General features: G+C 43.8%; 1 protein-coding gene and 1 long non-coding RNA gene across 2 annotated transcripts in view; one reads left to right on the top strand and one right to left on the bottom strand.

Annotated features, from left to right (window-relative positions):
* Positions 1–625: 625 nt before the first annotated feature.
* The window catches only part of ADTRP (androgen dependent TFPI regulating protein), a 33,239-nt gene continuing 12,355 nt past the window's right edge, over positions 626–21,509 (top strand). Inside the window, exons 1-3 of the mRNA XM_005434898.3 lie at positions 626–1,235; positions 8,755–8,889; positions 10,305–10,406. Of these exons, the coding sequence (XP_005434955.1) occupies positions 1,083–1,235; positions 8,755–8,889; positions 10,305–10,406 (390 nt within the window). The 5' untranslated portion in view covers positions 626–1,082. The remainder of the gene's footprint in view (positions 1,236–8,754; positions 8,890–10,304; positions 10,407–21,509) is intronic.
* Positions 8,572–21,509, bottom strand: part of LOC114014708 (uncharacterized) — a 28,212-nt gene continuing 15,274 nt past the window's right edge. The window contains exons 5-9 of the long non-coding RNA XR_008731298.1: positions 15,006–20,521; positions 13,850–14,732; positions 13,639–13,731; positions 10,533–10,642; positions 8,572–10,041 (exon numbers count right to left, since the gene is read on the bottom strand). This is a non-coding gene — a long non-coding RNA (uncharacterized LOC114014708). The remainder of the gene's footprint in view (positions 10,042–10,532; positions 10,643–13,638; positions 13,732–13,849; positions 14,733–15,005; positions 20,522–21,509) is intronic.

Below are 21,509 nucleotides of genomic sequence, written 5' to 3'. Positions count from 1 at the left end.
TGACAATTAATGCTGGCAGCACGGCGGTTACCCAGCCTCGAGCCCAAATAGGAAATGCTCTGTGTGTTTTTCCAGGGCTGCTTGGAGAGGCGGGAGGGGAAGGAAAACCAAAAATTTCCACCGGAACTTTTCTGATCACTTCACTTTAGGGTCATGGCATGAGTATCAGTCCTTCTGTCCCTTACCCCAGCCCCAACGGCACGGCAATGTCATGCCAGGGAAGAGGGGCTCTGGCGGTGAAGGGCAGCAGGTAAAGAAGCAGGCAGGTGAGATGCCCTGCTCAGTGCTTAGCTCCCAGGCCTTTGCCCTGAACCTCCATCCCTGCCAGAGCTGGAGCTTTGGAGCGACTCGGGGCTTGGCCAACCTGCCACGCGCGGCTGTGATGGATGGCTGCATGGAGCAGCGTGAAGGCAGCCAAGCCTCTTCCCATGCAAAAGTGTCAACGCTCGCAGTGATTTTCAACCCCCAGGACTTTTGCCTACGAATCCTCTCAGCTTCCCTGCCACCTCCGTAGCCTATCAACAAATCAACTCTTTTTTTTTTTTTTTTTTTTTTTTTTTCCTTTCACAGACCACTGTGTTTCCCACTTCTTCCTTTGGAACAAGGAAAAAACACAGTCACAGAGGCTCCCCAAGCTGAGCTGGAGGCACGGCTGCACCCACAGCTAGGAGCGAGGAAAATGCCGCTTGTTTTCACTCGCTATCCGATGCATGACAGCCCGTTACACAAAATCAGCAGCAAAGCTTCCCCCACTTTTGGCGGGGAGGAAAAAAAAAATCCACTCAAAAACTTATGTAACTCTGCAACTAATCTTTGCTAATCTTGAGGCATTTAAATCTGAGGAATAAGCCTATTCTTCTCACACACACACAGAGAGCCCATCTGTACAGGGAAAAGGGAAACAAATCGAAGCAAAGTTCACAGCCTTGCGATTATTCCCGTTGACGAGAGCAAAGTGGCAACGTGTCCCGAGCTTGCTCTGCAGCAAACCCTCCTGCCCTGCCATTTCCCATGCACAGTGACCAAGGACCTTAAGAGAAAATCTGCTTTTGGACCGATTATCACTTGCTTTTAGCTGAAACATGGAAATCTCTACCCTTGCAACGTACCATTGCTTTGCTTTTGTCTGGTATTTTTTCATTGCCTATTCCATTGCACACATCAGAACAGAAGAGCGGCCATCTGAAGTGTTCCTTTACGGTGGGCAGTGGAAATATTTGACAGTCCTCAATCTGGTAAGCAAACCGTGTTGTACAGTGATACCAATATGTCTATTTGTTTGGCTGCCATCTGTGCCTCAAGACATATGCAGCTGGTAGATTTGCTGCTGTTAAACTGCTTCCTTTAACGGTTTATACCCCACAGGAAACTAAGTAGGGATCCATGCTTGTGCTGTGAAATGTATTCACAGGTTTTATGCAGAAAGAATATTGGCTGGCAAGCTGCTTGGCTTTCAGAAAGTACTCCAGAGCTAGCTGCCTCCTTGTAAAAGAGACAAGCCCTCAGTGAGGAGAGGGGCAGAAAGCTAGCGTATGTCCAGCCAGCACACGTGCAAGTTTGATGCATGTTATCTAACCCTTAATTCAATACACATTATGATGCTGCTTGGAGTTTTACTTCATTTTTTTTTAATAGGTTTTTATGTCCTGTAAAAGACAGAAAAGGTAAAACAAAGCATGGGATGGTGTTAATTTAGCCGCTTGGAGTACATGCTTAGTTTGGCAATCGGTTGAAAGCATGAGAAAGAAATTCCAGCCTGTGGAGAGAGGTGCTTGTGACATTATCTCACGTGTTTTAACAGTGTTATCAACTGCTTGCTGCATTTCATAAAAGTATATAGAAAAAAATAGACCGTAATGTGTTCTGCTTCTCCTAAATATGCTAACATTTCACCAGATAGAAATCCAAACGAAAGCACGTGAGATAGATACCCTGGGGGGGGAAGGCTTGCTCACAGCCCAAGCAGTTCGTTGGTGACTCGTGGCAGCAGTGGCAGTGGGGTGGCAGGACTGGGAGTGTGGAGAGGGTTCCTACAAGGGGAAAATTTCAGGGACACTTGCTAGTCTGAAGGATGGCCACAGGGACCTCCATAGCCTTTCGTCCATTCTTTGTGACCATCAGAACTCAAGTATCAGTGGGAGGTCTGGCCTGGGGTATGTTCATCTCTACTTTTATTCTTCAGAAGGAGATTTCCCATGGTGGAGTTCAATGGAAGCTCAAAGGTTCCCCAGCTCCAAGTGGGGCCTTTGGAGACCCTCAGGGGTTTGGGAAATTTGGGTCCCTTCCAACCTCAACCATTCTGTGACTCTGTGAAATATTTGCAACCAAAAGGCGGTGAATGGCACGTGAGGTGGCTACAACAGCCTGGGCTTCGGGGATCCACAGTGTCCTTCTCAGCGGCCAAGCCAGCTGTGGAAGGATGAAGGCACGTATATCACTGCAGTCAGGATGGCGTATGTATGGTTTGTTGCTACGTTGTCTTTGTATCAGTACTTCTAGGCTTTTTGTGATGCATTAAAAATTAATTTCTCTGAAATGCCAGCGATAAAATGGGCAGGATTCAACAGCCTTAAGGATATTCAGTTCATCTGGCTGGGACATATGTTAGTAGACTAAAACACCACCAGCCGAGTCCCAGGAAAAGGACTGTGTGCCTAGCTTCTCTCCTTGGTTTTTGGGGGAAAGCTGGCCTCATTAAAGTAACAGGCAAAACCGCATCTCCACCCCACCCCTTGGCACCATTATGAGTTCTATCACCCAGTGTATGACACAGCTCTACAGCACGAGATCCAGAGGAGAAAGCAAGAGACCCATCTCTTAGTATCTGGGGATGCAGAAATACTTGTCGAAATTATCATCCAGCTTCCCTTAGTGACCAGCAGCAGATGATCAGGGGAAGACTGTACAAGACAAGAGGACGTGTAAGCATCAAATGAAGCTCCCATGGCTCCACCCTCACGCTGCCATACTGACATACCCCGCCAGGAAATAAATTGAGGCCAAGGTAGCTAATACCTACTCAAAACCTTCCCTTCATCCATCCAAAGGAAAAACACGCCTGTTTATACTTCTGGTACCTTCCTTACCCACGGCAATGAGTAGCACAGGGCAAGCGTGCCTTGTGTGAAAGAGCAGTTCGTTTCGTTGGTGTAAACCTGCTTCCTGACAACTGAATCAGATGCCTCTTTACTTCTGCATTACAATTTAATCGCCTGTCCCTGTTCACTTTTCCTTTGTCGCTCATTAGAGACCTCTACCAGGTTTTTCCCCTTGGTTATTCTTTTCTGCAAGCTGGAAGTCCGAGCGTTTTTCATCTCTCCTCACAAAGGGATGCTTCTTTCATTAGAGCATCCTAGTTGCCCTTTGCAGTCGGTTTTCTGGTTTCAGGAAGGGGTAACTAGGGCAAGCGGCAGCGCTGAGCTGTGAGCGCAGCATGGATTTGTACAGTGGCCTAACGGTGTTTCCTTGTCTGTTGTTTATTTCTTTTTAACAATTCTTAACTATTTGTCTTTTTTGATTACTGGTGAGCAAGGAGCTGGCAATTTGAGAAAGCTATCCACAGTGAGTCCAACATTTCTTTTCTGAATTTAGAAGCCACTGTTGAAAAATATATAATTGAAGTTGCTTGGGGTTTTTTGGTTTTGTTTTTGTGTTTTGTTTTTGTTTTAGAATACATTACGTTGCATTTACCAACACTGATTTTTGCCTGCTATTTGATCTTTCAGGCACTCAGTATCCTCAGATTTTTTGACAATTTTGCAGTCAGGCTTCGCTTTGACAGCAAAAAGGAATTAAAAAAAAAAAAGAAAAAAGAAAAAAGATTTACAAAGCTTTACCCTCGGTGTTTGCTCCCTTCCCCAGCTCATTTATGGATCTGCTGAACAGCTCAGGTCTCATTAAATCTCCGTGGGCGGGGGCCCTTGCTCCACTTCTCCAGTTCTGTCTCCCATCTTTTAACCACATACTGATCTGATCCTGACTGGATGGGACGGATGAGATGGAGCTGTCAGCCAGAGGGGAGATGGTTTGGGCTGAAGGTATGGCCTATCTGTCACGCAGAAAATGTGGCAATGGGGGCCAGGGTCTGCAGAATTACTCCTTTAAGGCTGGCAGTCCTTCTACAGAGATGTGGGTTTTTTCAGGAAAGGATTACCAACATGGAAAGGGGTCCAGGGAGATACATGCCCTCATCCCCATTTCTCCCGTTGATCTGGACGGTGCTTGTCAGTATCTCCAGGTGGAAAAAAGGTTCCTCAGCTGCTGCATAAGAGAGGAAGAGGTTGAGAAGGGCTCCCTGTGGGACACAGGGCCTAGAAGAGTTGTCCTATGGTTTGGCATTAAACCACTCCCCATCACTGCTGAAGTCCATCAAGGAACAAGAGGTGGCTGTCAGCCACAGAGGTCCATCAGGTGCACACCCAACGTGTTACATTTCTAAGCCTTTGAAAGTAGGCCCAAGAAAGATCTTGGGATGCCAGGAGGTACCATCCCAGAGAAGAGCAGGCAAAAGCTTCCCACTGGGCTCTGCTGGTTTAGTGGATCGGCCAGGCTGTGCCTTGGAGGCTTCCCCGGGGCCAGCAGGCAGAGCCCTTGTCCAGCTTTTCTGCTTGTCTCCTGCCAGACTGCCAGTGCCTGGCTTCTGGCACCAGCTGGCTGATTCGCTTGGAAATTTCCCCCGCCCCCCCCCCCCCCAATTCCTCTTAGCTCTTTGGAATTGCATTTAAAAATTTCCTTCTGTGGAAAGCTGCTGTGGCCAGCTCACTCTGATCTGAAATGGAAATACTGGGAAACATGACATTTACCGGGGATGGAAATGCAGCCTGACTCCTAGCTCTGCTGGAGGGATGCTGGAAGAATTTCTTCTAGATATGACCCTCTTTTAGCACCTCATTCAATTCCTTGCTAGTCATGTGGCTCTCCCAAGAGAGCTAAGCTCTGACGTTACTCCAGATTCATTTATCTAGTTAATGATCATAGCAATCAAGATTCAGAAAGGAAATATTTTTGTAGTGTAGTAAAAAAAAAAAAAAAAAAAAAAAAAAGGATAAGTGGGTTTGGTATCAAAGGAGTTCATTGACCGATTATTGAACAAGCAGAAATGAGAGATAAAAACAATTTTGTATTCATTTGTCCGTGACACAAAAGAGTACAAGCTGAATCATTCATCGCCTGAAATATGAGCTCATAAAAATCTGCTCACTGCTGTAAATCTACTAGTACATCATTGCATAATGAGCACGCTGCACCTTTAAAAACTATTAATTGCATTCCTGCCCCATTTTATTCCTTACGCTCTTGTCTCTCATAATTGAAATACTTTTCATCTCTCCTGAAAGATGTTTTGTATTTCAAAATAGACACAGTATTTACTATACATATTTTCCAGGTCTCTATCATGTGAATGGATGTGTCTCCACACTAAATGTTGACTGTTATGTCTAATAGTTGAATATTGGATATCAGAATATTGGATTTATCCCCCCTCAAGGGCAGAGCTTGGAGCCCAATTTATTTGTACTAGTTGGAGATTTCAATATACACATATGGCCAGATCTTATATGCGAAAGTAAATCATGTCAGGTTAGTTAAACAGAAACACCCTTTTGATCACTGCAGCAGATAAAAATTAAGGTTTGTCTTTGTCACTACGACGCTCAGTTTGGAAAATCAATCTGGCCAAATTAAGCATTTCTACAGCACCCAGCGCCATGGGGCTCCGCGGGGTCTAGAGGGGAAAGCAGCATCCCTCCAACAGGGATAATCACATCCATATTCTCCTCTTTGGGTTAATCGTTAGCTTTCTGAACGCTTCCAGTCTTCCTTCTGTTCGTGTGGGAATACATTAGGGAATCTTCTTTATTTACAGCCAGCGGATTTATGTTCCATGAGCGGTCACAATGGATTTGTGAGCACCAACACTGCTGTTTGGGAAATTCACAGGACATCTGGAATAATCTGATGTTTTCCTGTCAACTTTTTTTTTTTTTTTTTTAATATCAATAATTTCCCATTAGTGAAGGGCTGATATTTGGATGCACCTTTCCTATAGGAATAAGCCTGGAAAAGCACGGGTTTGGAGCTCTGACTCAACTCTACTTGTGGTGGACCCTGCCAGACTGAGCGTTACTAGGGACGGTTCTAGCTAGGTTCAGGTTTTGGCTTGGGAATGACTTGTATATTCTTCCATTGCTCCTGGAAATACAAGATGATCACAAACTGACTGAAAACCCTTTGAACCTGAGGTGACAGTTGCACAAGCAGTGCAAAACCTGGTCTGAGACTGAGTTTAAACTTCTTCAGGAGTTGTTCTTCTCAACGTTCAGCCAGAGAAACGGGTCAGGTTATGCATTCAGATAAGCATTTTCCACACGGAAGATAATATTGTCCTCCCCTGCATCTGACAGAATATTTACCAGGCTGAGAATGTGGCTGTTTTGGGACTGTTTCTTTTCAGAAATGTTTGTTTTAGTTAATTTTTTTTTTTTTTTGGGGGGGGGGGGGAGCGGGAAGCAGCCTCTCCCTGTCCCATGATTAATGTAAGGCTGACCATGAACAAGATAATAATAGCCCCATCCTCTGGGAACCAGGCCTCTCCCTAATTGCTTTATTGGCAATTAGTCACCATGTGTCACCAGACTGTCACCACCCTCACGTTCATTTTTCATGCTTTTTATGGAAAGTTACTGCTGACTCTACAGGGTGTAACAAGAGCTTCTGTTTGTAACCAGGCTTTTCTTAGCGCTTCGGGGACTTGAGTCTGGTGGCCTGGCGAGGCCAAGGGCTGGGACAGATGTTTGGGTTGAACGTGTGTTTGGGTCTAGGTGCTGCGCCCCGGTACAGGCTTTTCTGAAAGAGACCCCGTGACTTGGAGGGCTGAATCTCTACTGACCAAAAGTGTGCCTGCAGTTACAGACGCTAATTGTGGTAATGGGGAGAGAGGGAGAAAAAAACCACATTTAAAAGAGCTGGTTTGGGTGCCTCAGAATTGACCCAAACCATATGTGGGTTCTGATGAAGCTGCTTGGGGGGTTTTATGTAAAAATGTGGCTGTTCACCCCATGCTTTTGGAAGGAAACATGGGGCTTTGCAGCTGACCTGGGTGATGCACGACCTCCGATACCTCCCGCTGGGTGACCCCGGGCCAGTTACCCAGCCTGCGGCAGCACGTCCCTGCCTCCACCGCTGTGGGTCTGTGCAGGCAGGGGGGACACTCCACCGGTGGCACCTGGCTGCAGTCTACTATGGCGACCACCTGGACTGTGGAAAGGATAGGCGAGGAAGGATGTATCTTTTCTCTTTGCTGGGAAGCCACATAATGGATGGGGAGGCTTACAGATAACTGCAAGGATGCTTTGGTCAAATGCAAACTACTGTCGTTTTGATCCCCAGGAAGACTCAGTCTCTGCAAACTAAAGCTTGTAGAAACCCTTGTGTAACAAATGGGCACGGCAAAATCGTAGTCCCTTCCTTCCCTCAGATGTTTTGATAATAAAGGAATTTCTGATGAAAAAGCATTGCACTAATTCTGTCCCCTCCCAAGCACCACCCTTCTCGGCTCCTTCAGAAACTGATGAAGTAACCAGCCACAATTTCAGACACTTTGCTCTACATAAATATCTGATTCAGAGTAAGATCATGGCAAAAGAGATCTCACCCTGAAAGCTGTAGCAGAGCCTCTTTCCGTTTAAGCATCACTAGCTGGTCCAGTGCTTGCAGTAGGCTGCACTTCCAATATTGCATCACGCCGGGACAACCCAGCCTGAAAAAGCAGAGGCCACCTCCTGAGTTAACAGAACCGAACTAGACTCAGTGCTGAATGCAAGGGAGCCCGCGGGAGAAGTACTTTTCTGTAGGGTTTTGCCTTTGTGTGCCTGACAAATTGGGTTCAGCTTGAACCGCTGTGTAGCATTAGAAGAGAAAATGAAGTAATCAGAAAAGCAACACTGGCTTGAGCCACAGTACTGTGACAATTTCATACACAATTTGCGGAATTCTGTTTTGTCACTGTGCACATACCTAATTCTTTACCAAATCCTCCTAGCACTCTCCCCAAACAACCCCACCCTCATTGCCTGTAAATGATTTGAAGTCAGAAAAAAAAAAAACAAAGCCCAAACACCAAAACCACCACAAGCCACCCCCCCGACTCCAACTATAAATGGTTTAACTTTCTCAGTTTTACTTAGCGAAGTCTGGATCTCTGCTTCTAAGCACTTGAAATCCTTTCCTGAACCCCCTGGAGTTCAGCAGAAGAGGGTCCGTTTTTGAGCACTTCTACATCTAATTCTCACATTTAAACATTTTGAGCTGCTCAACGCTGAGATCAGCTGCAGCGCGAGTCCCCGGAAAGCAGACCTCGTGTTGGGTAAATGGTGGGAGACACTATCTAGCAATTGCTTTACAGGAAACATTTCCTGGCGTATTTTGTTTGCTCCTGCTCAATATACACTGAACCCAACAATTAACATAGGAAGTGTGAAGGAGCTGGCTTTCAACATGTTCTTCCACCTCTCCCATCTGAATCACATCACACATCTCTTGTTTAGTCTGTTAAATGAGATACTGTTAAAGTTATCTGCTGAACAACTTTATTTATTCAGTCACAGTAAAAAAGATTTAGCCAACAGCTATTTCCCTCACGTGGGCTTGCAGCTCACGAACAAAACGGCTCCCTGAAGAGCAAGAACAGAGTTCATTGAGGAACGTGTTAATGAAAGCTGGATGAGTTTCCCTCATTAGGTGTAATTACTTTAGGTTTTGCAGGCTGCCTTCTATGGGGTGTCCTTCCTGGCTGATGTGTTGAGACTAATTAAGAAACTGCGATGTGCTAAGTGCGTAATTTCCAGCAGAGACCTTCTTTTCAGTGTCCTGGCTTTCCCAACATCCACAGTAAGTAACCTCTGTAAAAATAATGTTTGCATAAATGATTAGGGGTGTATAGCATAACATGCACATGTCCAAAATAGATAACAACTGCGGGCTTTCTTTCACCATTGGAAAATGGATTTGGACCGTTTAGAAGAAGAAACAGTGCTGAAGCCTGTCATGGTTGAACGCAAAGCCTCTTGCACAGGCTTCAGGGTGGCTGTCCCCGAGCGAACACAGCGTGACCCCAAAGGGTGAACGAGATGCAACCTCCCCGTTAATCTCACAGTTCAAATAGCTGTGGATTTACTGATTTATTGATTTAGGGCTTCTCTAAAGGGCAGCATGGACAGGAGGACATGAGAGAGTACCTAAGAGGCAGCAAAATCGCACACCTCCTTCTCTGACTCCAGGGTGGCTTTAAATAAGCACTGGAGAGAAGCAGATTCACAGGACAATTATAGGCACAGCCTATGTCAGGTTCATCACAGATCACTTACTCCCTCACTGACAATGCTGTTTATCAAAATGCTGTTTATCTGGTGCTGAGGCTTGGATGGGAACTGATGGGCTACTTATACATGTAGGTACCTCTCTGCATAAGCGAAGCCTGCAGCCACCTCTGAACCCCAAAGGGCTGCTTAATTTTAGTCCATGAGCAGCTCAGCCAGCTGGCTTACTAAAAAAATCCTGCCAGGGATGGAGACAGAGAGACTGGCTGATTTATCTTCCCTGCACAGCAGTATTCATGATGCTGCTGTCATATCCCCCTGCCCCAGGCATCCTCACTGTGCCCGCAGGACAGAGGCACAGGGCAGTCTCATTCTTCCAGCATCTCACGCCCCTGATTTCCAACTCCAAGCACAAAGTGTGCTCAAAGCCAGGCCAGAAATGTGCAAATAAGCTTCCAGGTATCGGTAACCAATACCAGGATTCATTTCCTCCAGTTAAGTTCTCCCACTGCAAATCCTCCTCTGTTGGGAGAAAAATGGGTGCCCACAGTGCAGCTTGCACCTGCAGTTTAGGAATTAGGCTTATGAATTGTGACGGTAAGGGTAAGTTTTATGTGAACGGGCCTACCAAGATCTGTTTTTACTTTGTTACTGAGCATAACAAACACCGTGGCTTGACAGCCAACCCCTTGAGCAGAACTTCTGGACCATCAAAAGATCCCATCTGCAAAGGAAGAAAAAAAAAAGTTTAAAGCTAATCTAGTATTCCACAGAAAGTGTCAGTGTTGGCAGTTTATAAAGGAGGTTTTTCTCGCAGTATCAACACAGAACACTGCACCTCAGAGTAAATTCCTTTCTTTATATTGTAACGTGAGATGCGTGAGTTTGGCAATATCACCGTTCTTCATGTAGGAGATGTTTTGCCTTCCCAGAAATGAAAGCATTAGCCAAATCTGAAATTTCTTTCACTGTGTGTTTTGGTTCCAGTTTGTGTCTATATCCTTTTGGACACTATATACCTACAATCGGGAGCTGGTTTACCCCAAAAGCCTTGATGGAGTCATCCCAATCTGGTTAAACCATGCTATGGTGAGTAAGAAACACCCCTGCCTCTTGCAGAGAAGAGAGAATTTGCAACGCGTGTCCCACCATTGCATTGTGTCCCTTTCCAGAAGAGTTTCACGGCTTCTTTCTCACCTGCTCCTTCCTACTTACCTGAATCTGATGCTGAGCTGTACGCAGCAAACAGCTGCATGTGCTTGAAGCCACCTCAAGAAGCCTTTTAGCACACAAGGAATGTCAGTGAATCAGTGCTTGTCAAGCCTCTAAAGTCAATGAGGTGATGTGTAGTCATAACCAAAAAAAAAACCACCAAAAAAAACCCCCAACAAACCCCAAACCTCACTTACTGTAGCTCAAAAAATAAATTTCTGCAAACAGAGGTCTATGAAATACAAAATGGCTGGGAGTATAACAAAGCAGTTCTTAATTTTTTTAAAAGGTGAAAGAACCAAAGAACATCTGACAGCTCTACAGCTAATAAGCTAATGTGTGCACAGCTTTGAATAGCTGAATTGCAATGATTGTTTACAGATTTTCTATAAATACTTTCCAGATTTCTCCTTCATTTGCTCTGGCCGTTTTTATGATGTGTTGAATAATCACATATTTCTCATCAGTCAAGTGTAAGGAGCCTGACAGTAACATGGAAACCGTGGGTGGATTGTAAGGTCAGGGAGGCCTCGTGGGGCTAATGGGAAGGGGGAGAGAAGGGAGAGGTTCAGCGCTAGACTGAATCAGAGAAGCCAAAAAGTATGAAATAATCGCATAGAAGGCTCACTTCTCTCCAGCCTCCATTTCTTAAGTACAATGCTTTGCAGCCCGCTGCAGCAGTCCCCGATGCATGTTGAAGGTAAATGCAGGAGGCTTCGGGGTTTCTGGCTGAGGACACTTGGTAAAGGTTTTGAGCAGCCACTTCATTTACACAGGCGTATCCAGATACGTGTGCCCGGAATCCAAACACACATAGGCATGTCCGCATTGCTGATACCCGAGCGATAAGCTGCAGCCGTCGTGCACTTTTAACCTCATCACCTGCTCTCTGCCCACCAATTCATCTCCACCAGGGCCTTTACGTCGCTGCCCAAACCTCGGCATGGATGCAAATGGGCACCGCTCTCTCTCAAAACCATCGGCCACCAAAAGGAAAGATTCCTTGTGTCCTCAGCATCACACTGGTTTCAGGTCTGGGACCTGGTGTGGATGACTGGTTGAAGTTTAAAATGTTCACGGTAGTGGAGGTGGTGGGGAAGGGGAGGCACAGGGTGCAGCTGAGAGGAGATGGGCTTTGCTGCTTGGTTTAATCCCGGCACACAGCTGAGAATTTGCCCTTTCCATTTCCACATTTGTTTATGACATGGGAAGGTTGAGAGGTGCTAGGATGTACGTTTTTATTTCATGTGCAGAAACGCTTTGCAGAAATCCGTCAAACGCGCTCGTTATAAGTTCTTTCTTACCCTACCTACACCTACATTTCATAACAGAGTCATTCTGACAACAACAAAAAGCTTTTCCTTTTCAGAAATGTCAAAAACAGGTGTTAAAAAAAGAAAACAATTCTTCAAAATTATTTTGACGAGAGACAAACTTCACAGAAAGCAAATCTCTATCACAATCTAGTACTTTATTTCTAAAGCTCTTAATACACTGCAGACATCTCATGCTTTACAGACCCTGGGTGGGAAATTTTCCTCCCAGTTACTACTGAGCATAAAACATCTGCCACCAGCACAGACTGATGCTCGCTCTTGATGACCCCCACGACTTGGGACACCTTCCAACAGGTGCCTTCAGGCTTATCTGAGGCATTTCTTTTATCCAACCCAGAATATCTACTGGGAACACTAAGAAGATCCAGGCAGCTACTGACACTTTAAGGGACAATCTCCAAGTTCTGATTGCCAAGCAGACACTTTTTGCGTTCGTTTCCTTGCACGTTGCTACACTTTATGGCTCTGAGATTACAGACATTTCATGGCAGATTGAGGCAGCATCTAGCTGGCTTTGGTGGAAAAAGACATTGGCGTATCAGTAGTAGATGTCAGTGCCATATTATTTGCAGTGGGAGTATTTTTTTTTTCTCGGTCTATTTTAAAGTTGTAAATAAGGAAAGCATATGTTGTTATGTAACTGAAGAGCAAACCTAAAAAATAGGCATGCAAAAACACTTCAAGAATACCAAGCTCCTTGAGTTCGTGGTGATGCTGCAGCACCTTCCTTGCAAAAACTGAACTAGCCATTTATTTTTCTCACATTTACTGCTCTTACAGTGGGAAAGTGTCGTTGCCCACCTGGTAGCCCAGAGTCATACAGAGAGCGTTACAATTTTTTTACATTCTGAGCAGAAACGTTTTCTGTTTTGCACAAAGGATGGCTAATGCAGAAAGGACTCTTGCTCATATTTGAAGGAGGCCAAATATTTTGGACTGCCTGGGTTTCTCTCTTTGCCTTCTGAGTTTAACCCAAGGGCTGCAGCTCAATTTCCACTTATCTCTGCCTGGGATAATTATGTTTTTCCATCTTGATATAAAGCTTTGAGCTTTATGGATGAAAAAAGTGCCCCTACTTATGTCTCAAGCACAATTATCTTACTTGAACAAGATTTTCGAAGTGGAAGACGGCTGAGACAGAAGATACACTGGCCAATTCCTCAAGTGAATTTGTTTATTTCTTTCCCAGCCATCTCTTTTCAAGCAACATCTGGATACTCTCCAGAAGGCGACTGACTGCTGGAGACAGCTTGGATTAAATCATATGCATGTATTATTCAACTTAATGGCAGTATACAGGAACACTACATTTTGAAGGGGCTGACAGAATTGAACGCTAAACAAAAAAGGACAGTGGTGGGTCAGAAGAGATCACTCAAACCCATATTAATCTATAAGAAAATATCAGATACGCACCAACATTGACCAGATGTGTTCACAAAAATGGTAATGGTACAATTGCCTTTTTGTAAAGGAGGTTTATCTTTTCAGCCTGTAAGGCACTGCTGTTGTAAAACACAAATGTTCTTGTAAAAAGCACAATTTTCTTTATTTTCAGGCTGCAGCTGAGTTTAGTTTAGCCATCTCTTCTCCTAATTTATTCTGTAACCGTCTTGCCCTCCCTGCTTTCCAAAAATCAGCATTTTAGTGTCCTGGGCACTTTACTGACATACAGTTGTGAGCCATGCATGTTCTGCAGACCTTGTAAGCTAAATAACTAAGAATAAAGGAGGAGGGATGGTAAATGGAAGCACAGAAGAAAAATTACTTACCTGGCAGACTTTCAGCAAAGATGACAACAGACCCCACAGGGCCTGAGCCTCTCAAGCTCCTTTGCGCTTTGCCCCAAGGTAGCCAAGCAGTATCTGAATGTAAAAAGAAAATGTAAGGGAGTGGAAGAACAAGCTGGGTGCACACAAGTAATTTACCTTCACTGAAGCAAGCCACCGATGCCCTGGCAGTGAGAATACTGGCAAGACTCACCATGTTCCCTCTCATCTTGGAGCTCCTTGGTATCTACAAGCTGCTCAGGCTCTGCCCACCAAGCTAAACCACTCCTTTCCCGGTGTGGACACAACTACATCAACAGAAATGTTATTTTGGATCAGTATGCTTTACTTCTGGAAAAGAAAACCAGTTATATGAATACAAATTACTCTCGCTCTGTTGTGAGGGCATCTATGTGAAGGATTATATCTATCTACCGCTATTTTAGGAAGCTGCCGCAGCACTAACTAACAAGGGGGTGCAAAATCAGTGTGTGGAGCAGAACCCACTTGTCCAAGCCACTCTAACTGGACTCCTGCTCCAGGAGTGTACACAAGAACCAGCTCAGGCTCATCTTTGACCATCCTAAACGAGTCTCCTTGCAATTGGTATTTAATGCCTAATAATTCTTGCAGATTTACACAAAAGAGAAACATTTCCATTTGTTTGCATTTCACAGCATCTCAATTTTAAGCTGTCTGGCAACCATGGACATCCATAGGCTTCCAATTACATTCAGCTTTTGGCAAAGAAGAAGAATGTGTGTGTGAGGGATATGGCACATGAAATTAATCACCCCACACATCTAAGAGCAAAGATGCTTAGCTTTTCCCAGCGCTACATATCTATTTTTTTTGAAGTTTCCATTTCTGTTGACATAAGCCCATTTCCTCAGGGAGAAAGTATGTGTTTCACAGAGAAATGTTATGGCAGGGATTCCTCCCGGGCTGCTGCTACCCCGGTGTGCACAGGTGCAGTCTCTGTAACCCATCCCACGAAGGAACAGCTGGAGACAAATATTCCACAGCAAAGGATGTGTCACTTCAGTCTCAGGTCAGCTTCCAGCTGCAGTGCAACATCAGTTTCTTAGACTACGTATCTAATGTCAGGGAGAAATGCAATTAAAATGCTGGCATTGACACAGAGACAAAACATTTGCTAGTAAGCAATAGGATATTCAGCCAGGGCCTTATTTCCAAAAATGCATGCGTGCATGCAGGCAATCTTATCTCCAAAGCTCTTTTAACTTTGATCATACAACTGGTCTGACGTTTCATCCATTTTTCACAAGACTGCTTCCAAACCACCTAAACATCTCAGAAAAAGCAGGGAAAAAACCCCAACGGTCCTTTTCAGCTGAGCATGAACGGACCTGAGAAGGGCAGAAGCAGTTAGTAGCTGACAGTTCGGAGGGGAGTGCTGGTGGACTTCAACCGAGCAATGGCTTCCTGGCTGCTGCCACCGCACCTGCTCTGTAACAGGACTCCTTGTGCCTCCTGCTCCAGCCATAAAACAAATTTGTGGTTCCTTCAAAATCCACTGATGTCTGGGAATATAAAAGACAGGTAGTGACTCTAAGAGAGAATTATATGTTTGACTAAATACATCAATGTCCTAGTTGCGCACATAAAATGAACAATAATGCTTAAGCTCCGCCCACCCTGAAAAATAAAAATTAAGAGAGGAAGAAAAATGTGTAAGGACAGATTACAAAAGGAAATTTTAAAGAAGGCGTTTGAATGAAGGCAGTATCATAGCAAAATAAATCAAAAGAGGGAACTTGTTCCAAAATGAAGCCATGAAAGGAGAGAGCGTACAGAGATCCAGAAAATTATGAGGAGTATAAAACTAAATAGAGGTTATGGTGACAGGAAGCCATTCAGTTTTATTATGCTCAGATAACACAGGCTGTAATCGTTTATGAAAGCATCCAACCCAAGGAAATTTCCATAGACAAGAGGACGTTTCCCAACAATGAGCTGAATAACTGAGTGAATACCTCAAGGGTCAACTGATGAACGTGGGCTTTGCGAGCCTCATAAGACAGCACCGAAGTGCGTTTTTACTTTTTCTTTGCAGTAACCTACTGATGGAGAAGATACAAGCATGAGTATTGGCCACAAGTGGCTGCCAGCACACAAGCTCTGTGGGGAATTTGTCTGAAAGGAGAAACACGGGCAGTTTTTCAAAAGCACCCGATGGTGTCCAACTGTGCCCAGTGGAGTTTAGTTTGGCCAGTGGTAACTGTTTGTGAACAATCCCCTGCTGAAGTCTCACATGTTAATGGAAAGCAGACACAGAGGATATGTAAATGCAGACGAATTAGAAACAAACAGCTATGGTCAACTGAGGCATCATTTCCTTCACTCTGGAGTCAAACAGGGTCAAACTGCGACGCACGCGTTAGGCAGACGAGTGATCTCAGCAGCTCTGGGGAGATTATTCATGGGCTTAAAACTCAGCCTAGGCTGGAGCCTGCAGCTGAACACAGACTCTACCCAACCCTGTCTCCTCAGCCCCAGGAAAGTTGCTTTTACTTATATTCTCAACAGCAAAACGAGGATGAAACTTTGAATAAACAGACAAATTACTCAAAATACGGGAAGTAAAAATTCCTTATGGTCTTACTAAACTGTGGAAGTAATATCCGGAGAGGACTATTTATCTCAGTTTAAACTCATGAACCTGAAACGTATCCTGGGAAACATACAACGTAGGGTAGGAAACAAAAAGAAGCAGGAGAATGTCATAATTTCATCCTTCTCCGCAGGAGATGAGTTAACATGCCAAAATTTCAGATAAAGTTCAGCATACATTTAAGAAACTTTGTTCCCCCTGTATTCATACGCCAGAGTTTATGAGCAACAAAAACAATTTTGCAGTTTTATAACTAGTTCAAATTTACCTGAGTTCGTCAAGAAAAAAAGCAAAGAAACCAAACTAAAGTTAAAAATCATAATAAGTGCCAAAAGGAGCCACAGAGGATTTTTAAATCAAATGTTTGGAGTCAGACTTCAGATTATAAGTGCAATTCGTTAACAAAATGTCTCTGATAATTTTGAAAGTCCCATAACTTCTTTCCACTGTACAAATTTTTTTCAAAAAGGCATTTCAAATACTTCTGTCCTTAAAAAATCTGTAAGTTGAAAGCTTTCTTCAACAAACAGAGGCTACTACACAAGTAAATATGTTAATATTTAAAAGAATGTAAGAATAAGTATTTAACAGGATTCCTGGCAAGAGAAGAAAAAACCTGTCTGATTCAGTTCGGTTCACTGATAGCCTGGTCTGTACTCTCAGCTATTGTTTTAGCCTGTTTTCCTTACCTTGGAGTGAAATAGGTTTTTCCTCCCTGTGATAATTATTTTTGACAGTTTCACTGTTTATATGTGAAACTGAGAAACTGTTAATTGAAATAAAAAATGAGTCACTGTTTCCAGCAATTTTTGCCAATGTTTTGATCTGTGTCAATCTGAGCTTAATTATTAAGTTTTCTTTAAAGCAAAAGGCAAAATTTCGTATTTTAATTTGGCCCCATACAAACACTTCACTCTTCAAACATATGTCAGTTTAAGGATATAAAGCACAGCTAAATAGGGTTGAAAGTATATTTAACGAGCACGCACTAGAGACCTATGGTAAAAATAACTTGAATGAGAAAATACATCTTTTTTATTGAGAAAGATACGAGAAGTCTTTAAAGCCTTTCAGCAGATATGATTAACCATGATATATGGTCTATCACTAACGATGCTGCCAAAGTCAACGTCTATCAGCTGTGAGAGGGAAATCATTTGGAAAGCCAACTGCATGTCATAGGCAAAGGGCAGGCTTTGCACCACACATTCCTCTGGTGTCTGCTGTATAAATATGCATCTGCTTTTGTAAACATGCTCGGTTATTCGGTAGAAATTCCACCATGATTTTACCGTTAATGGACAAACTGGGCTCAGCAGAAATACATGAAGTCACCAGCAGACTCTTGGGACAGCAGAAGTGCAAGGGAAGATTTTTCCACAGATTTGGCCTGGGGGTGTATGTGTACATAAGAAGGAAAGGGGGAGGTGGGAGGAGAAAAAAAAAAAAAAAAGCTTTATATCCACAAAGTAAAAATGCTAAACCAAACAAATTTCATCCTGGGGGTGCATGAAGCAGCTGAGAACTGTTGTACAAATCTGTCTCAAGAAGGCAACTGTATGGCAAGTTTAAATGGCCCAACAAAAAACACGTCTAGTTAATTTATACAGTGATTCCTTCTAACTAGGAATAAGCTAACAATCTATTAATAAATAAAATTGGATTAATAGATAGCGAAATATTTTTAAAAGATATGATCATGTGTACAGCACACACTTTAGTCATGTACCAGTGTCACCATTGGACTGGGGAAGAAGGGAGCCTTCCTATGCCACAATGAATTTCTTTCTTTTATTTTTTTTCCCTTCCTCCAAATCAAGATAGATCCAAGACCTTTAAAAAACTGTTCACAAAACTGTTCACAAAAATCCATGCCTGATTGCTTTCGCTGCTCTTGGAGGTGGAAGCACCCCTCCAGGTGGTGGGAAGCTTAGCTTCAAGCCTCTGTAAACCAGGCAGAGCAGAAATTTGAACCTACCCCTTCCACTAAACTTTTGGTTCTTTCTAAAAGCAGCCAGTTTTTCCAGATTTTTCCATAACTTTCAAACCTCCTTTGATTTATGGGCCCCTGAATATTTTCTCAAACTCTGCCATAAGTGGAAAAGCCCACCAAAAAATGACTAGTTAAGCAAATCGGTATTTTCTAAATCAACACGGCATAAAGGGAAGAGCTCCCAACTGTCTTTCACAACCACTACCAGTTTGCTTCCCGTCTGCAGTGCCACTGTGTGTGTTAGAGCCGTGAGTTCCCCCCCGCCACCCCCAGCTTGTTGCTCCCTGTGACCCTATTACGCTGTCCGCATCATCATCATCCCGTGCAGTGCTGCTCACTCCTGTGAGGCAAATGAGAAATCGTAAATGAGGTGCAGAGCTCCGCTTTTCTCCCCTCTTCCCCTTTCCTGAGGGATTCACATATTGTAAGGCAGCACAGAGATGTATGAACTGAGAAAGAGAAGTTGGCTAAACACGTGGAGACGCTGGTGGTCTTAGTCACGATAGCTTGCTCCCGTCACAAGAGGGAAGCCCCCGTTTCTGCATGCTTTCACCCTCTGCTTCTGGACACACGTGCTTGCCCCAGCTCTGGAGTCTGCACGGCCCTTGGCAGCTGGTTCAGAGGAAAGCTGAGGCTGGGCCAGAGATGCCCAGAGGGCACTTGGCAGAATCACAGTCAACTTCTTGTCTAGCTTCTCCTGGGAAGGGCTTGCCCAGCTCCCCTAGGTGGTCACTTCCCTGCTTGTCTGTGCTACATATTTCCCAGTATAAAGCTACGTTTCTCTTGAGGAAAACTGAGCCAATCGCCCTTGGTCCTACCTGCGATGGATGCAGAGAACTTTCCCATTGCAGTTATCACTGCATCAACCTCTCAAGCCTTTGAAACCTCTCTCATTTTCCTTTTCTCTCTACGCGCAACAACGCATTCAGTCCTGATTTCTACGTCTGCCTTTGGGCTGCTTTGTTCTTCACACTTTCTTGCTGTTGGTGCTGTCCTTTTCTGGACATGCTCCAAACTATCCGCACCTGTCAAAATGGGGTACCCTAAATCAGAGGCAGAGTGCCAGCCAAAACCTCATCAGTTCAGGTGGAGCAGCTTCGTTACCTCCCAGGTCTTGCTTACACACAATATTCCTGTTAATACCATCCCAGTACACTACACGCCTTTTCTATTTAAGCAGCATCATATTGCTGACTTGTGCTTATTTAGCATTCCTCTGAGAACAAGAAGTCCCAAACCCGAAAACTGAGCATAAAAACCCCCTCTGCCTAAAAACTGTTCACTTCAACACAGGATTATCTCACCTAGTAACTCCTAGGGCAGCAGTAATACAGCTGGAACAACCAGCTTACAGTTGTTAAAAGTGTTTAAATTAATTAAAAGACTAGCAAGGACATTTCATGAGTCCGAAAGGAATTTTGTAGCCCACTGGATGTCAGATGAAAACCAGGACTTATATCCGCTTTGCATAATGGACAAATGCACCGTGAAAGGCTAAAGCCTAGAAATGAGGACAAAGTGCAAGTTTCCATCACTGCTGTCTTGCATAGGCATTTTGGTTTTATTCAAAGACAAACTATTGACCACCTGTCGAAAATAAACGTCTTTTTTAATCATTCTAAAAGCAGCTTAACACATAGATTTCTGACTAAAAGAAAGTTACAGGGATTATATATGAAAACTGTGTGCACTGAACACATTCTTCTGGTTAAATGAATCCAGGCATCACTTGTACTAATACAACGAGAGCTCTGCTATCAGCCAAGCAGGCTGTAGAGCTGAAGAATATCTTTATGAAACAGAACAGACGAAAATCTTGGTGCCTGTGAGTGTGAGGGACCGGAACATCAAATAAAACTTTCCTATCTCTTTTCTCTGAAAAATGATAACTGAGATGAAAGGGTTATTTTGGCAGTAGGACAGCCAGGTGTGAATAGCAGCTCCTGGGGGGCCTGAGGGAGGACGTGTAGCTTCCAGTGAGCAGTCACTTGGCAGCAGCAGACACAAACGGATGTCTGCCTCTTAGCCAAATAGGTAAAGAATGTTTTCATGCATGCTGTGTGTAGCTCAATGTGCATTTAAAGAATTTCATGTGTATTTGTGGCAATTTGTACTATAAATATACAGCAATAAAACTTTGACACCATACTCATACCAGATACTCAGCACAGCTTCTGACAAATACGTACATTGAAGGTACTACAACCATTCCCTTGGGACAAGAGGAAACATCTCACCATACACCCAGCAGGCTGTGCCTTCAGGGAAAACCAAAAAAAATCATTAGTTTGGTGGGGTTTTTTCTATTTAAAAGTCTATCTATCTTTCTCTGCTGCCCTCCCCCACTTTCTTCCCCCATCTACCCATGAAACTATTTGCTAAATTAATAGGAATTTTACCAACTGGTCAGCTACAGTTGTTGCTATAATTTTCTCCTGTTGCACCTCATTGACTGGTCTTACTGTGTCATTCCCCAGTGTTGTTTAGCCCTTCTGCCCTAGGTATTGCTACTTAAGACTATCATTTGCTTGCACGGGGACAATAACAAATTTTTTAGTGGGGAAATTTCACCCCAACAGATTATTTTCTGAAGTTGCCACAAATCAGCTGACAAGTTGAGGTGTCCCAAGAACCCCACAGTGTCTGTTTAACATCTGAGCCCAGAAGGATTTTCGCAGTGCTCCCAGCCTCCCCACAGAGAGGAGAGGGGCATCACTCTTGGAGGCAGCTCCCCACCAAACAGTGCCACCAAGGTTTCTGCACTGTGCTGAAAATCCTCTGTGCTCAGACAGTCGCCATCATAAAAGCCCTTGAAACTGAAGCTACTTAATACAAATCAAACTGACAAAAAAAAAAAAGAGAGGAGAACAAAAAGCTTCTCCAGCCCGCTAACTCTTTACTAACTCTTGGCTAAGCTTGTTTGAAGTTCCTTCATCATCTTGAATCACCACTAACTTATGTGCACTGTATGTTTACAACCATGTTTTTCAGTTTACAGAGAGAAGTACAACATGCCGCAATTGCACTGGAGTAAATAATAAATGACAATATAATACAATACAGTAACGACTTGAAGAGAACATGAAGGCAGTTCAGCAATTGCTTAATGAGTTCAAGGAGGAGGCTTCCGACATCCTCAAGCACACATAACAATAGACGTCGATATCTTTTGTACTCTAATGGGAATTACCAAAAAATTTATTGCATTATAAAATGTAAAAGGAAAGCTCACCTATTATAAAGTGA

The sequence above is a fragment of the Falco cherrug genome, chromosome 3 (genome assembly GCF_023634085.1).
Source record: "Falco cherrug isolate bFalChe1 chromosome 3, bFalChe1.pri, whole genome shotgun sequence".
NCBI lineage: Eukaryota > Metazoa > Chordata > Aves > Falconiformes > Falconidae > Falco > Falco cherrug.
The sequence above is the reverse complement of the archived record's forward strand: the minus strand, read 5'-3'. Positions and strand labels throughout refer to the sequence as shown.